Source organism: Ovis canadensis, chromosome X (assembly GCF_042477335.2).
Source record: "Ovis canadensis isolate MfBH-ARS-UI-01 breed Bighorn chromosome X, ARS-UI_OviCan_v2, whole genome shotgun sequence".
Classification (NCBI taxonomy): domain Eukaryota; kingdom Metazoa; phylum Chordata; class Mammalia; order Artiodactyla; family Bovidae; genus Ovis; species Ovis canadensis.
Genome location: NC_091727.1, coordinates 30,019,075 through 30,037,334, shown reverse-complemented (window position 1 = coordinate 30,037,334; position 18,260 = coordinate 30,019,075). Strand labels below are relative to the sequence as shown.

Here is an 18,260-nt window from a genome sequence, read left to right as displayed (position 1 = left end):
GAATTAGACACGAATTAGTTACTGAACAACAACTCAGTTTTCAATGGTCTTTTTAGGAAGATGCAGCCGTATAGAGAAGTAGGAGGTTTTGATGTCTGGGCAAAGTTTGGCTTTTGTATATTTTGAAATCAGTGGTCAAAGATGTTAAAGGATGAGCCCCCAAAGAGCTTGACACAGTTCTATTGTCTCCCTGTATCTTGCAGCAAATAAATGCACGAGGTAAATACTAATAAGGATGGTGGCACATATTACAAAAGTGATCCATTATAAGAAGGGATAAGGAGTCCACTGGGTCTAAATTCATCTGGCTTTAAAACAATGCATCCTAAATGATGTGCATGTTAATTACGTTACTGAATATATTCCAAGGACTAGGGAGTTAGAGAGTAAGTCTAATTCCCATGGATTTCACTCTTTGTGGGGCTTCCCTGGTAGCTGAGATGGTAAAGAATCTGTCTACAATGCAGGAGACCTGGGTTCAATCCTTGAGTCGGGAAGATCCCTTGGAGAAGGGAATGGCTACCCACTCCAATATTCTTATCTGGAGAATTCCATTGACAGAGGAGCCTGATGGTACAGTCCATGGGGTTGCAAAGAGTTGGCCACGACTGACTGAGGGACTAACATACACATACCTTCTAAAAACAAGTATTTCCTGTAGTAAGGAGCTGAAATTTGAGCTTCCCAGGTGGCTCAGTGGTAAAGATTCTGCCTGCCAGTGCAGAAAATGTGGGTTTGATCCCTGAGTCAGGAAGATCCCCTGGAGGAGGAAACAGCAACCCACTCTAGTATTCTTGCCTGGGAAATCCCATGGACAGAGGAGCCTGGCGGTACAGTCCATGGGGTCTCAAAGAGTGGGACAGGATTGAAGTGATTTAACACACACTCTTCAGAGGGAGGGAGAGACGGAAAGGGAGGGAGACTTCGCATCCAAGAGTTAAAATGGGTTTGAGGAGGAATAGAGGAAAACTAGATGTTTATCATTATTAACCAGTGCTAGCCTCTGAGACAGATACTTTGCCAGTTTCCAAACTACCTCATGATGCAATGAATTGCCATATTATTGTAATCAAGACATCTAAACAATTCACAACAGGACTGTTAAGGAACATTCCCTTTATGTGACAGTTTCAAAGCCAAACGTCCCCTAGAAGCACAATTCTACATTAGAAATGCTTAATACCAAAGTAGTTTAAAAAGCAGATGATGGCATTTCAAAGTATATTGGTTCTGATTTCCTGATCATTTAATTTTATGAGTGCCAGGCACATAGTAGGTTCTTAATAATTGCCATTAAATGCATGAATAAATCAATGAAGATCTCCCGTAGGACAGCACATTCAAACTAAAGTAAATCTATTATAAGGAAAAATATAGAATCAACAGAGCAAAATTTCCAGTGCTAAAGCTGACCATTTTAATGAAAGATAAATTAGATGTGAGGGAATTTTTAATGAGACATGTTATTGCTGCATCCTAAATTATCCAGATTATCACATAGTTGGAGTAGAAAAATCATGTAATAGCTGCTAACATGGTGATAAATATGTCAGACACTGTAATACATATTGATACATACTAAGTTTATTCCTCATAGCTGTTCTATATGGAAAGTACTATCATTATTCCCCATTTTATACAAGAGAAATTTGAGGCTCACAGAGAGTATGGGGATTATCCACGATAGCACAGCTAGTATGCAGAGAGTGGGTTTTGCACAGACAGCCTTACTCCAGAGTCCACACCCTTAAATATTAAACTGCTTTGCTCCAGAGAGTAAACACGTCCACACTGTGAAGTCATCCAGAATTAGAGTGTGGACAAGGAACTCAGAGAATGAAAAAGAAACTTAGGATGGCCTGGTGAGTGTAAGAGTGGCTAGGCCAAAGTCAGAGCACAGTGATGCTGGCTATCTGCCTGAAGAATTGCTTGTGTTAGAGACATGGAAAACATACAAATTATGGGCAAATAAAAGATTGGGGTTTTGGAGGGAAGCTGAAAGTCAGTGTTGGATGCATGGTCAATTGGGGAGCAGTGATTAGGAACTTACGCAAAGGCATCTGGGTAAAAGGTTCAGAGACTTACACAGGGAATTCAATTCAACAGGCAACGGTGGAGACAAGAGATAACACAGTAGGAAATGTGTCTACTCTTTGCTTTGGTTCTTTTTGGGACAAGGATCTAACGCTCAAGCTTCTCAGGCCAGGAACTAGAGTGAGGAATAGGGCGCAAGGCAGTCATACACTAATGTGGCCCATTGGCCATTGTTTTATTCTATGACCTAGTTCTCTGTAGAGCATGTGACATGACCCTAACTGTCCCAGTACCTTCCCTGGCTGTAGGAATCAACAACCCTGAATATTCTCAACCAAAGTCAAATTTCCTAGTAAATTTTCAACCAGTTTTTGTGGAAATTAGATTTTTTTAAAGAAAAGGCTGGCCCAGAATCTAGCCTAGCTCAATCCTAGCTGTACTATTTGTTGTAATATTGTCTTGGCATTAAGGACAACTCAGCTGATACAGGTGGTGATATCTCAAAAAATCCACAACACCCGTTGGAGGGTTCTGACATCATTTTTATTTTGTTAACAATACTGAACTAAAGGTAACAGTGGAGGGGGGAAAAAAAAAAACTTAAGTTATTTTGGCAAAGGTACGTCCTGGCAAGTTTGCTTGTCAGAAGAATGGATAATTACTGACTTATGAGATCTGTATTCATCAAATGCTTTAACATATCTCTCTATGCAAGTTTTAAGAAGAAAGACTTTGAAGGCCTGTAAGATAGTTATGGGATTTATAAGTCAACAGCAGAAGAATATGATTCACAGTAACAGCTTCCAGCTCTTCTCTGAGCTTTAGGCTTCTGAGCAATACAGTCAGTCATCTTGGTCATTACACCATTGCTAGGATGACAGCAATTTGACTCTCGCAGGGACCCTGTGATCAAAACGATCAGCTCCCATGTGCTGTGCCTTCCTTGAGCTTCTGAACCTTTCAGGGCTGGGGAACTTGTAGTTATGGCATCTGTTAACCAGAGTCCGTTGTTTTTTTCCCACAGATGGTTATCAGCATTCCACATGCTGATAAGCCTCTCCAGGGCAGGAGATGCCTGACTACCATTGTGAATTGATGACTCATTTGCTGCAGCTCCCTTAAAAGGAAGGTGAACACTAACTTTAAGAGGGGCTTTTGGAGTACATGACCTTGAAGGACACTTTCTGGCTTTAGCTTTTATTTTACTGAAGATAAAATGATGGTGGCATAAATACATATTTGAGAAACACTGTGGAAGATGTAAGTATTGAAGAGTGCTCTAACACTGCCCACCACTTTCTTCTTCATGTTTAGGAAATCAGGCAGTATTGGAAAAGATTTTTCAAACGATTTCCTTGATTCCTGAGTCATTTATGTTTGTAGTACTGGAAGCTTTCTTAGCTATGGGCAACTTAACCTTAGGCCACACATGCTAAAAATAGCCTGGTGGTGTTTCACCCTTCCTGACCCTTGTGTGCCTGTCTGCTAGATAAGAGCTTTAATAGTTGTATCCTCCTTGGAAATGATCCAGCTTCCTTCCTTCTTCCTATGATCTCTACTTAACTGTCACTCCTACTTTATCCTAAAAAGAAATAAATGTCATTAAAGCCAACAGATTTTTAGATGAGCCCTCTATCTTTTCTCTATTACCTACCTTCTTGAAGAATAATTCAGACTCTGTAACTAGACTCTTCAGTTCAAACGAGTGATCAGAATGGTGAAAGTATTTTATCCACATAAAAGAAGAATGAATAAAAGGAACTAAAGAAGCTGAATCTATGGAAGTGAAGGCCCAGAAGGATTATGGGGACTGTCATCAAACTTTTGAAGGGCTATTTTGGGGAAGAGAGATTAAAAACGGGGTCATGGGGTAGATAGACAGTGAAATAGTAATATTTTCTAATTGTTACATTTTTCCAAAGACAGAACTGGCTTCCTGGAGGAGGAACGTGATCCAGTATAAGCTGACAGATCACTAGGGCAGATATTGTGGAATAGTTCAATTATACAACATCTAGGCTACTTCCAACCCTGGGAATATTTCTGTCCTTTTATATGTGTAATATTTCTACTCTAAGTCCCTCCATTGACAGACAAAAAATCAGACTGCTTACTAGCTGCTGCTTATCTTTTCCCTCCATTAACATCTCCCCAAAAGTAAACTATTTGAATATTACAGTCACCTTGACAACAGAGGTGTCTATTTTAATAGCTTTCAGTAACATTATTCAAAGGGAATCTATTGTCCAATAAAGTCTTTGGCATTCTCTTTCTTTTCCAACCTCAAAGAGTTTAAGATGAAACATGTGCTTTGAAATTAAAATCACTGTAAATTTGCTGAGTAAGAGAATGTTTTCACTTAGCATAATGTAGAAAAAAAATTTTTTTCTCTTGTAACGTACATGAAAAAATTTCACCAACAAAAAGGCATGGCTCAAATTTTACAATCGTCTATAATTTCAAACAATTATATATATATATATATATACATATATATATATATATATATTTTTTTTTTAACCCTGTGTGTAAGGTATTGGGGCTGCTGTGGAATCAGATTTATTGTAGCCGATGTTATACTCAACCGAAACATACCTTACTTAAATTGCTAATGATGAAAAATAATTGAAAAATAATTCACTAGTGAATTATTATTAATCACGGGAGGATATTACACATGTAAAAGTTATCTAAGGCAGAAAAAAATAAAAATGAAGCAAAATGGGGAATTCATTGGATGTAATTTGTACACTCAAGGAACAATCTTCCAATTAAGAGCATAATCTTTGACTTAAAACTCGCTTGGTTATTTTTAATTGGTTTGTTTACTTCTAATATTATTAATAGCATTTAACTAAATACTTCCTGTGCATAGGCTCTGTGCCAAGCTCTTCACACTTAGTGTTTTCTTTCGTCCGTAAAACCCACTAAGAGTTGATATCATTATTTTTCCCATTCCATATTATCAGGGAACTGAAGCTTAAGGAAGTTAGATATCATTCCCAAGATTATATAGCTGGTATTAAAACAGAGAAAGGGGGACTTCCCTGGTGATCCAGTGGTTAAGACTCCCCACTTTGATTGTAGGGGTACAGGTTTGATCCCTGGTTGGGGAACGAAGATCCTGCATACCTAATGGCACAGCTTGAGGGAGGGGAAGAAAAAGGAATCTGAATATCTAAATTTGACTCCAGTGTCTGACCTAGTCACCCATCCACTGTGCTATCTGCATTGATGGCCTTACTGCTAATGTAATTGTTTTATTTGGGATAAATTTACGTGAAAAAAAAACACCTTTTTTTTGTTACCTTCCAATTATTTCACTTTCATTAAAGGTTGTCAACTACTCAAACTTAGAAGGTTACACTCACCCCGTTTGTGAAGGAGAACACTGGCATGACGACGTCCATTTCCATTTTCAACATAACAGGAGTAATTTCCCAAGTCACCTTCTTCTACAGAGTCCACAATTAATGAGATGGAAACTTCCTGTTCCCCAAGATGCTCCTTGAGGATTCTAAAATATAAAGCAAAATGAAACAAAAAAAACCCACACAAACATACACACACATGAAAGAAAAAAGTTTAGATGAATCTGATATGAAAAATCCTACAGCATCTGTCTTCAAATTTGGTCATGGATTGATGCTATCTTAATTAAATTATATCATGCCCTTTTCTTCTTCACTTCTAATAAGGAAGCTCGTCTTTGTAGATGCTAATGAAGTTGCAGTTAATTATCTCTCTTAGCAGGACAATCACACTGTCATAATAAAGAGGTGAGAGAGACCTTGAAGAAAAGTTTACAAATTGCTTTCCCTTTAAGAAGAAATATGATGTAAGGGTGGGATAAGAAATTCTAATGTCTTAGGCTGGAGGACTAATTATCTATCAGGTTAATTTTAAAGAAAGGAAGGATAGAAAATTTCTGAGCTATTTTGACATTACAGGTGAAACCTCTAGCCTGGCGTTTTTTTTTTAAAGGTACAAATCAATTCCTATTTTTAAAGAAATATGAAATTACAAAACCATAGACTAAATGTTCTGATGAAGCATTTAATTCTGACATTTAAAATTCACGGTAGATGCTCACTAACCTCACTGTCAAGGATTTTAACAATCTTTTTAGAACAAATGGAAAACTTCAAAGTAGGGCTCCCTTGCCATGCTCACCAAGTTTCCACCTTTACTCTCCCACTCCTTTGGTAACTCATGCTTGCACAATACTTCCTCATGAAGAATTAAAGGAAAAAATACCTTTCTAGAACATTCGCTGAGCACCCACAAAAGTAGAGAGGGGTAAAGTTAGGAGGTTTATTGTCCTATAACCTTAGCATTTCAGAGTGTATGAGTATAAGATAATAGTGAAGTTTTAAACATGAAAAATGGCAGAGGAACATTTTAGTATGTATTGAAGAATTGCTCATCTGGGCATTTCAGAACCTGACTGCAATGTTATATTCCTGGGTATTTGTTGCCAGGAAGAAAATTCCAGTAGAAATAACCCTCTGTGACAGTTTTATAGGTTTTTATTTTCTATTGAAAACCTTTTTCTCTTATACCTTTCCTCATGTTTTAAAAGTCTTCACATTTAAGAAGAAGAATTTGGTTAAAATTCTCAAATATATCCAAAAGAGGTGATCTTTAGATTGGAGATTGTTTACAAATAATCTGCATTTTGATTCACTTATAATTTATTAATTAATACATTTGCTTATTTACATTATGAATAAAAATGAGTACCTGTATATAAGTGTACTTTTAGTCATAACTGAATACCTCAATATTTAAAAGCAAGCAAACAAATATGTTAATTATTTTTAAAAAAAGAAGAGGCATAAGTATTATGCCCTCAAAATAAGTATATTTTTATGATTATTTGCTATTATTCCACTATATTAATATTTAGACCTTAAAGTTAGCCTAAAAAAGGTAATAAAAGCATGTTTTGTATTACCATTCCTATCAAGTGTTTTATAGTCTACACGATGCCTCAAATATGTAGCAATATATACAAGGAAGTGACAGAGACGATGTTTGAATCCTAAAACACATGATGTTGAATCCTAAAAACCTGTTAACACTGGGTTGGCCAAAAAGTTCCTTTGTGTTTTTCCAGAAAATGGTATAGAAAAACCCAAACAAACTTTTTGGCCACCCAATATTTCCTCTCAACAATAAAAAAAAAGAGCTCTCATCAACTAAAGGTACAATACCACATTTTCCATATTTGATGCTATTTTGGTAATCTCACATTCAGTTTTTTCCTTAGTGGAAAATTCCTTTTTATTTCTCTTAAATTCTTTGCAAATGGCACTCAGGTTTTACAATTTCATAGTCACTCCCTCAAGGATAGTTTTCCTCCTTGCCATTAAATGTTGTAACATTTTTAGTATGATAGTAAAACACCCCCAACCCCCTTCTTTTTTAGCTCACTTTCTATTCACTAACACAGCAAATGTGAATCCTGACTGAACAAGTTAAAAGAGACAAATTACTTTACCTAATGTCACTTTCCCAAACTCGATTTTCATCCAGATCTTCAATAAACTTCTCTCCTTTCATCCAGTAAATTAAAGGACTGACATCTCCGCTGTACCCAAAGAAAGCTCTGCAGGTGAGATTAGCTGAATCACCTGTGGAGAGAAGTGATAGAAACGTGTTGTAAAACTGTTGATACACTCTTATTTTAGGCAAACTGGCACGTAAAACTTTAATCACTTCATTGATTTAATGAAACATCTCTCTAAAGCAATATTTTTCACATATTTTCCATCTGTCAAATTAACAGAATGTGTGCTTTTGGCAGCTTGCTTAATGGAATGTGAATTACTTATCAGATTATGAAGAACACTGGTCAGTTAGTCTACAGAACTTTACTTTCATTTAAGTTTGCCTCATGTTTCCATATGAATAGATTGAAGTTATGAATTATTGGGAAGGGTACTTCAGAGGTGATGTGCACTTCTCAAAGCACATGCTCAGCTGCTTCAGTCATGTCCGACTCTTTGCCACCCTACTGACTGTAGCCCACCAGGCTCCTCTGTCCTTAGTATTCTCCAGGCAAGAATACTGGAGTGGGTTGCCATGCCCTTCTCCAGGGGATCTTCCCGACCCAGGGATCAAACCTGGGTCTGCATTGGCAGGTAGGTTTTTTACTACTGCGATATTAGACAAGTACATAATGTTGATAATATGAGATCTTATAAAGCAGTTAGAAGATGTTTCTCAGTCCTGAATGTGGGAAAGAGAAAGAGAACCAAATGTTTTGATGGGAAAGAAATGGAACTGCAAAATGCAGGATTCCTTACAAATGTTACTAAAATATTTGCACTATATGAAGAATAGTATTTTAATTAAGGAAACCAGCACACATTCAGGTAAAAAAAAAACACATTATTAAAATACAAATGGACAACACCTGAGAATAAATATTTGGGCTGTTTATAAAACATAAAATCAATACTACTACTGTGGAGATGAGTTTCTTCCAATGTACTACTCAAGAGAGGCCACTGTAATGATGAATACAGACTGATTACTTAGTAAGGTAAGTGGAAGTCCCTGACTGAAAAGTGGGAGCGAATTTAATGCCAACAGAAACTGAGGCATATTTCTGGACAAGTAACGTGATTTTGCAAACACCTGATTTCCTCAAGCCTCAGGCAGCATTAGAGAACTGAAATATTCCAGTACTATTATAGTTTTAAGATCTTGCTGCCTCCAAGCAGAGCTAGAAAATGTGGGATGGCAAAGAGACCTATAGGGACCTACTCCAGAATGGACTGGAGCAGGGGAACTCTTAAGGATACCTTAAGTAAGGCAAGTTTATTCATTTCATAAATTCCTGAGAATATTCTTTGAGAGGACTTTGACAAATCTGTGACTTTAAGGTGAAGAGAAGGAGGTTCCTAAAGTCTAAGAGCTAAGCTATGAGTTGCTAGTGAACATTGCCTGAAACTGGGCTTATCAGTGATTCTACCATATAAACCTAGAGAAAAGCATAATTCACTTACAGATGCACTCTTTGTAAGTCCTGGTATGGGTCAACCTGTATGTAAACTTTATTCTCTAAGTTCTACAAGAAAATTTTTATTGGATAAAATTCATATTATTATCTTATGTCCATTGTGTTAGACTAGTTCATAACTGAATTCTTGCTCTTCTAATATTTTTAAGATGGCATGATATAGTCTTTCCTTTTATCTTATCCTTCTTTATGTCTGAATGTCTTCCGAGTAAGTGATTCCTTAGAGACTTTGATTCTATATGCAATAATCATTATTAGTGACCAGATAAATCAAGTTCAGAAAATGTCTACAAACTTTTATAAGGCAAATGGAGCTTTAAATGATCTCCTTTATTATTAATTTTGATACATAAGTATTTTGTTAATATTTTAATATGCAACCCCCCTCCCTGAGAGAATAACTTACCTTATACAATGGATAATTGAATGTCAATCTTACTGATTAGAAACCATAGATTTCTATGGGAAATGTCAATCCAATGGTTCAGAACAACTTTTAAATCCAGTATTCTTTGCTTTTACATTTTTCTAAGAGCACTGGCTTTTATGTAACTCAACTACCTGTTACAGTGTCAAGGTAGTCATAAATTCAACAGTAAATCTCAAAATACTACATAGTGTGATGATTAATATCATATGCCAAGAGAATCAGCATATATTACAGAGTTCAAAAATTTACATGTCAATAATTTACACAATCTGTGTTTTAAGGGAACGAGATTTAGCTTTTAGGTAGGAGTTAATGACTGAGACTCATAAATAGAAATCTCCAGAAATTATCTCATTTTCCATTACAGTTTTACTAAATTTGGGGGATCATAAATAATGATCATGTCACTAGCAACTCAGCCTAACATTATTTAGCAGAGAAGTCAATTGAATCCCTCATTGGGAACTGAATTTTTCTCTCTTGTCACCCTCCTACCTTCCCAGATCAACTGATTTGCTATTATCTAATTCCTCCTTTTTCTCAACTATTGGCTTTGTGCTGCCACACCTAGTAAATGGCTCCTGCACCCATGTAAGAAACGACTGGCTTTTTCAATCATCTTCACTCACCTTGTCTTTGACTACTTATCATGCCTTGAGCTCCAGTGCTGGGGGTATCCCAAGTGCTATGGGGGCACCCAGAGGACCTCTACTCAGACCTGGGGTTGGGCTTACTGTGGGTTAGAGAGTGGAATTCATGCAAAGAATAAAAGAAGGTGGAGGGGAAAACAGAAAAGCACTCCAGGTAGAGAGGAAAGAACCTGAGTGATAGAATGTCAGGGAACTTTGGAGGAAGTCAGTAACTTCAGAGTTGTTGAAACCAAGCTACATGTAGTGGGTAGCATTGGGGTGAGGATTTGGGGGAAAATCATGAGGCCAGAGCAGTGGCAGCCCTGATCTCCCATGAAGGCCATGTTGAAGATGTGGGAATTCCATTTAAGGGTGATTCTAAGTTGGGGAAAGGTTTCAGGTAGGAGATTGACATGGGCCCACTTGCAGTCTAAATAAATCACTCTTTTTGTATTTGCCAAACTGGGATTGGAGAGAGTTCCAAGAGAACTGAGAAAGATTGAGAATTTTATGATACTTCAGGACCATACAAGGGACCATCACTGCAAAGAGAGGATTATATCCACATAATTCCTTCCTTCCTTTCTTACTTGTTTTTTGGCCGCACCACTTGGCATGCGGGATCTTCGTTCCCCAACCAGGAATTGAACCCCAGCCCCTTGCATTGAAAGCACAGAGTCTTAACCACTGGACCAACAGGGAAGTCCCTCTGCATAGTTTCTTAAAAGGACAAAGTACAGGTTATAGTAGTGATGACAGATCACTGTGCTTTTTATCAATGTGATAGTAGGAACCCTCTCAAAGCACAGATTACAAGGAAGCCTGATAACGTAGAAAATACATTTTTCATTTTTATAATTTATCTGCATCACTGTGTGTGTGTGTAGGAGAGAGACAGACAGATTAAACAGTTGCCAGCTGCTTCTCAAAACAATCAGGAGAGAAAGTCAACTTGAGCAGAGATCTGTTCTGTGAAGTTGTTGTTGTTCAGTTGCTCAGTCATGTCAGACTCCTTGTGAATCCATGGACCACAGCATGCCAGGCCTCCCTGTCCTTCACTATCTCCCCAAGTTTGCTGAAATTCATGTCCATTGGGTTGATGATTCCATCCAACCATCATCTGCTGCCTCCTTCTCCTCCTGCCCTCAATCTTTCTCAGCATCAGGGTCCTTTCCAAAGAGTCAGCTCTTCACATCAGGTGAGGAAAGTATTAAAGCTTTAACTTCAGCATCAGTCCTTCTAATGAATATTCAGGGTTGATTTCCTTTAGGATTGATTGGTTGGATCTCCTTGCTGTCCAAGGGACTCTCAAGAGTCTTCTCTGCCACTATAGTTCGAAAGGAAAAATTCTTCAGCACTCAGCCTTCTTTCTGATTCAACTCTCACATGCATACATGACTACTGGAAAAGCCATAGCTTTAACTATTTGGACCTTTGTCAGCAAAGTGATATCTCTGCTTTTTAAAATGCTGTCTAGGTTTGTCATAGCTTTTCTTCCAAGGAGTAAGCGTCTTTTAATTACATGGCTGCAGTCACTGTCCACAGTGATTTGGGAACTCCAAAAAAATAGTCTGTTACTATTTCCATTTTTTCCTCATCTATTTGCCATGAAGTGATGAGACCAGATGTCATGATCTTAGCTTTTTGCATGTTGAGTTTTAAGTCAGCTTTTCATTCTCCTCTTTCACTTTCATTAAGAGCCTCTTTAGTTCCTCTTCGCTTTCTGCCATAAGGGTGGTGTCATCTGCATATCTGAGGTTACTGAAATTTCTCCCAGCAATCTTGATTCCAGCTTGAGCTTCATCCAGCCTGGCATCGTTCATGATGTGCTCTGCATATAAATTAAATAAGCCAGGTGACAATATACACCCTTGATGTACTCCTTTCCCAATTTTGAACCATTCTGTTGTTCCATGTCCAGTTCTAACTGTTGCTTCTTGATTTGCATAGACGTTTCTCAGGAGGCAGGTAAAGTGGTCTGGTATTCCCATCTCTTTCAGAATTTTCCAGTTTGTTGTGATCCACACAGTCAAAGGCTTTAGTGTAGTCAATGAAGCAGAAGTAGATATTTTTCTGGAATTCTCTTGCTTTTTTGATGATCCAACAGATGTTGGCAATTTGATCTCTGGTTCCTCTGCCTTTTCTAAATCCAGCTTGAACATCTGGAAGTTCTCAGTTCATGAACTGTTGAAGCCTACCTTGAAGGATTTTGAGCATTATCTTGCAAGCATGTGAAATGAGTGCAATTGTGTGGTAGTTTGAACATTCTTTGGCATTGGCCTTCTTTGGGATCGGAATGAAAGCTGACCTTTTCCAGTCCTGTGGCCACTGCTGAGCATTCCAAATGTGCTGGCATATTGAGTGCGGCACTTTCACAGCATCATCTTTTAGGATTTGAAATAGCTCAGCTGGAATTCCATCACCTCCATTAGCTTTGTTCATAGTAATGCTTCCTAAGGCCCACTTGACTTCACACTACAGAATGTATGGCTCTAGGTGAGTGATCACATTATCATGGTTATCCGGGTTATTAAGACCATTTTTGTACAATTCTTCTGTGTATCTTTGCCACTTCTTAATGTCTTCTGCTTTTGTTCAGTTTGGTTCAGTTCAGTTGCTCAGTCATGTCTGACTCTTTGTGACCCCATGGACTGCTGTTAGTTTCATACCGTTTCCATTCTTTATTGTGCTCATCTTTGCACCAAATGCTCCCTTGGTGTCTCTAATTTTCTGGAAGGGATTTTTAAAATTGTTTCTCTTAATGATACCTATTTGTGTGTCTGAACAGAGTTACTACTTCCATTCTTATGCAAAGCTCTGTTTCTCAAGAAAGGACACTAGAAGCCCAGTGGAGTCAATCTTGAGAGAAGGCCAGGTGACATCAAGCTCACCTGAGGCTCACCAACCGCTTAAGTGTTGGTGAGGAAAGCTGAATCCATCTAATATTTGGTTGGGCAAAAATTTCATTTTTTTAAAAAAATAGCTTAAGGGAAACCCAAATGAACTTTTGGGCCAACCCAATACTTTTCATTTGGGAAATGGTGGCTAATCACATGAGCATCTGTTAGGAGCTGTGACCTCAGACCCCAAGTGTGTACTGCCTGTGTTTGAAAGCAGAAATAAATGACTATAATTCCTTCCCCTCAGGTTAAATAAAAATAGGAGTGAATAGAATATCATGGGGCAGGGTGGGGCCCAGGGAGAGATGATGCACTTCTACTCAATAAGGGTAGATAGGAATTCCTAAGTGTAACTACGAAAATTAGGAAAATATAATTAGCAAATTTTGTTTAGAAAGCTAATTAGGCAATTAGGAAAGAGGAATTAGGAAAATAAAAATAATATGACTGTGTTTGTACCTCGGGCTGATGAAGCAGGATATGCAGTTACATAATAGGATTTTAGCATCTGAATTTTATGAGTAGTTAATCCATGATCTATTTTACATTCTCATGCTTTTTATAAAATTGTGATTAATGGTTTAGAGTTCTTTTTAAACAATTTATTATTATTAAAAATTATTATTGGAGTATAATAGCTTTACAATGTTGTGTTAGTTTCTGCTGTACAACAATGTGAATCAGCTGCACATATACATATATCTCCTTCCTCTTGAGCCTCCCTCCACATTTTCACACTTTTTAATATTATATTCTTTGCTTCAAAGTCTCCTCACTTCCACGTAGCAAATTCCTTCTCCTCCATTAAGTTCTATTTGAAATAGCACCTCTTACAAAAGACTGACTTGGCTTTTCGAGGAATCCTTAGTCAAGTCTGTCTTTTCTCCTCTCTTCCTCTTGGAACAGGTTTGCTTCCCTGGTGGCTCATTGGTAAAGAATCCACCTGCCAATGCAGGAGACACACAGGAGATGCAGGTTCATTCCCTGGATTGGGAAGATTCCCTGAAGGAAATGGCAACCTACTCCAGTGTTCTTGCCTGGAAAATTCCATGGATAGAGGAGCCTGGCAGGCTACAGTCCACGGGGTTGCCAAAAGTCTGACATGACAGAGAACAGAGGAACAGTTATTATCACTATTGCAACCCCTAATGGTACCATTAACCTTGTTCCTTCTAGCAAACTTCCACTAACTTTCAGGTCAGAGGGTATTTTATACACTCATATCTTCTACAATATCATTTAGTTTAGATGAATATGGCTTCAGATTATATTTCTTAATCCATTGAGTGTTGAACTCATTGTCAAAAAAAAAAACAAACAAACAAACAAAAAAAACCTTACTCCTACTCCACCCAAACCAGATTTTGACTCAGCAAGTGTGGAAGGTTCCAGGGATTTTAATTTTTAACAAGCACTCCCAGGTGCTTTTCATGCAAGTGGTTACAGTTAACTGTCTGGAACAATTTCTTTTTACCTTGGACTCTTTAAATTGGAGTTGAGGCTGAGAAAAGCAACAAGATTGAAAAACATTCCGTCAGCTCCTTAAGCAGGAGGCAAGGACAGGGTGGCTAGGAAAGAGGGTTCATAATGACAGTGGTAGGTAGCGAGGTAACTGGCATAGACAAGAAATAGCTTGTACAACTGGGTCACTGATGAGCCAACCCAAGCTACAGAAATATGCCAGCTTTCCAAAGGGATGTAGGAAAAATATTTGTGTTCCAATGGAAAACTACTCATTTTTCTACTTCACACCATTCTGAGTTACCAGATTTTTAGCCCTTTCCCTGTCTTTGAGCTATTCTTCAACTCTTTGTAACTCTTTGTAGGTAACTGATATGGAAATGCTCTCATGTCTGGGGACTTCCCTGGTAGTCGTGTGGTTAAGACTCTACATTTCCACTGCAGGGGGCTTGGGTTAGAACTCTGGTCATGGAATGGGCAGGGAACTAAGTTTCCGTGTGTTGGGAGGCCAAAAAAAGAAAGAAAAGTCCATGAATGGAATAAAAATGAAAATAAAACATATCAATGTAAAAATTGTCTCATATCTGGTAGCCATTTGACTTAATTTCCCACCTGCTCCCCTAGCCTTGCTCTCCACCTCAACTCAGGGAAAAATCAATTTTGTCTCTACTTGGAATTTATCTCAGCATTGCTTTCTTCTGTTTTATAAACTATTTTGACTTTACTTTGAATTGATCATAACATCTGTCTGTTCCCTTCCTACCATATGAGCAAAAATTATTTTTATACTTTAACATGTATTCATTTCAATATCTGTATGAAAGTCACAACTGTACATTTTTTTTTCTGAAAATGATGTTAATAGGAATACAATATTAGGCTCACTGCTGATTATTACCATTCATACAAGCCACACACATGGTATTCATATGTTCACAGTATGTCTCTGACATCTGTATAACTACTGAAAGATTTAAAAACACTCTCCTTATTCCTCTTTCTTTTTTCAAATAGAAGTATAAACAATGTAATTTTATCTTTACTCTAAGTCCAAACTATTTAACTTGTTATCAAGAGAAACTATCCATCTTTTCTATCTTTTGCTCTCTAATTTGCTATAACATGCAATTTCTGTTAAGGCAAGCCTAGCGTGAGATTTAGAGAGCCAAGCACCAAAGCTCTCCCTTATCTTCTTCTAAGTTAAAAAACAAAACAAAACAAAAAAAACCCTCCAGTCTGATCTCAGATACCCAAGTGATAACGTTAATACTATTTACCCTACTTAATCTGAAAAATTGGAAATTAGCATTAGAATTCCACAGGTTATAGAAAAGAGTCACATTTAATTTCCTCGTTGATTTTTTTTTGTTGTTTTTCTTCAAATAATAACAGAAAACTTTAAGATATCACTTTGGGAGTCACACACATCACGTATATCAGTCAGCCAGGGTTGGAGCCCTGAAGATAATGGTATTCTTGCTGTCTCAAGTTGATATCTGTAAAAGCTTCAGTAAATTGCACTAAATGCTTCAGCTCAATCTTACCAGGTTCTGAAGGAAGCACTCTAAAATTGATCATAAAAAATCATTTGCTATCTAAAATGAGAACAATGCTTGTCATAGGGCAGGCTTTCAAGTAGGCTATAATGTGAGGGGGCCTTAGAGGAAAAATAATACATTTTCTCTTCAACCCACAGATCCCAATCAGCACTAGGGACACTTGTTATTTAGTGCGACCTTCTTGTAATTAGATATCATTTGGCCATTTCTAAAACTGCTGACAGCAGAGATTCTCTCTCCACTAGAGGACACTCTCTAACTTATTGGAAAAAAAAAAAAAAAAACACAAACTTTTTTTTTTCAATTAAAAGGAAATTTCTTCCCTAATTAGAAGCATCAGCATCCAGAGATCTTACTAGTTGGAATTAAGAAACAGTGAGCATTTTGTTCTTAAATAAGATGGTGAATAGTAGTGGGGGGTTTAATTTCATTTGCACCATTAATCATGGATATTAAAATTACTCTACAGTCACAGTAAAGATGAATGTTTTGCCAAAGCCCTTCCATTTAAGATAAAAGCAAAGTAGTTTACAAAACATATTTATCTTGTGCCATTGGTTATACAGAATGGCTCTTCTTCCAGAAAGCTTTATTCTGAAATGAAGAATCTCTGTCTCTGTTTCTCTCTCACACACACACACACAAAGTTCCCTTGGAAATTGCTCAAGACATTTTACCCAAATAAGTATTAGGACCTATGACACGTAACAGTTGCCAGGATCTAACCACAGAGAGTTCTTTGAAAATCAGAGATTTAGCTAAGAGTCCCAAAAGAGAAGAAAGAAATGGAAGAGATAGGTTATATTAAGCTCAGAGTTGAGGATGTTTTTCCTGCAGGATGTAACAACGTCTGCTCAAATTTCAAGGGAAAAAAATTACAGAAAAACAAGACATGCACTTTTAAATTTGCTAACCATAATTCTGCTGTAGTGTCAGATTTCCTTATGAAAATGCATCTTATACTATCTTACAACATATTTCTGTCGATTTGAAGAACAAAACAAGTTATTTGGCTGGTCAGTAAATTGCAAGGGGATTTAAGCAACCACAAATAACTTGGAGATAAATGAGTTCATGTACATACACAGTAATGTTCAAAATTCTCCAAGCCAGGCTTCAACAGTACAAGAACCATGAACTTCCAGATGTTCAAGCTGCATTTAGAAAAGGCAGAGGAACCAGAGATCAAATTGCCAACATCTGTTGGATCATCAAAAAAGCAAGAGAGTTCCAGAAAAACATCTACTTCTGCTTTATTGACTACGCCAAAGCCTTTGACTGTGTGGATCACAACAAACTGGAAAATTCTTCAAGAGATGGGAATACCAGACTACCTGACCTGCCTCTTGAGAAATGTGTATGCAGGTCAGGAAGCAACAGTTAGAACTGGACACAGAACGACAGACTGGTTCCAAATAGGGAAAGGAGTACATGAAGTCTGTATATCGTCACCCTGTTTATTTAACTTATATGCAGAGTACATATGGAGAAGGAAATGGCAACCCACTCCAGTATTTTTGCCTAGAGAATCCCATGGACAAAGGAGCCTGGTGGGTATAGTCCATGGGGTTGCAAAGAGTTGGACATGACTGAGTGACTAACACACACACATCATGAGAAATTCTGGTGAGGATGAAGTGCAAGCTGGAATCAAGATTGCTGGGAGAAATATCAATAACCTCAGATATGCAGATGACATTACCCTTATGGCAGAAAATGAAGAAGAACTAAAGAGCCTCGTGATGAAAGTGAAAGAGGAGAGTGAAAAAGTTGGCTTAAAACCCAACATTCAGAAAATGAAGATCATGGCATCTGGTCCCATCACTTCATGGCAAATAGCTGGGGAAACAGTGAAAACAATGAGAGATTTTTTTCTTTTTTTTTTTGGCTCCAGCGTCACTGCAGACGGTGACTGCAGCCATAAAATTAAGACGCTTGCTCCTTGGAGGAAAAGCTATCACCAACCTAGACAGCATATTAAAAAGCAGAGACACTACTTTGTCAACAAAGGTCCGTCTAGTGAAAACTATGATTTTTCCAGTAGTCATGTATGGATGTGAGAGTTGGACTATAAAGAAAGCTGAGTGCAGAAGAATTGATGCTTTTGAACTGTGGTGTTGGAGAAGACTCTTGAGAGTCCCTTGGACTGCAAGGAGATCCAACCAGTCCATCCTAAAGGAAATCTACCCTGAATATTCATTGGAAGGACTGATGCCG

The 18,260-nt window shown here is 37.7% G+C and overlaps 1 protein-coding gene across 1 annotated transcript in view; it reads right to left on the bottom strand.

Annotated features, from left to right (window-relative positions):
* The window catches only part of IL1RAPL1 (interleukin 1 receptor accessory protein like 1), a 694,793-nt gene that overhangs the window by 45,427 nt on the left and 631,106 nt on the right, over positions 1 to 18,260 (bottom strand). Inside the window, exons 6-7 of the mRNA XM_070291165.1 lie at positions 7,538 to 7,670; positions 5,406 to 5,551 (exon numbers count right to left, since the gene is read on the bottom strand). Of these exons, the coding sequence (XP_070147266.1) occupies positions 5,406 to 5,551; positions 7,538 to 7,670 (279 nt within the window). The remainder of the gene's footprint in view (positions 1 to 5,405; positions 5,552 to 7,537; positions 7,671 to 18,260) is intronic.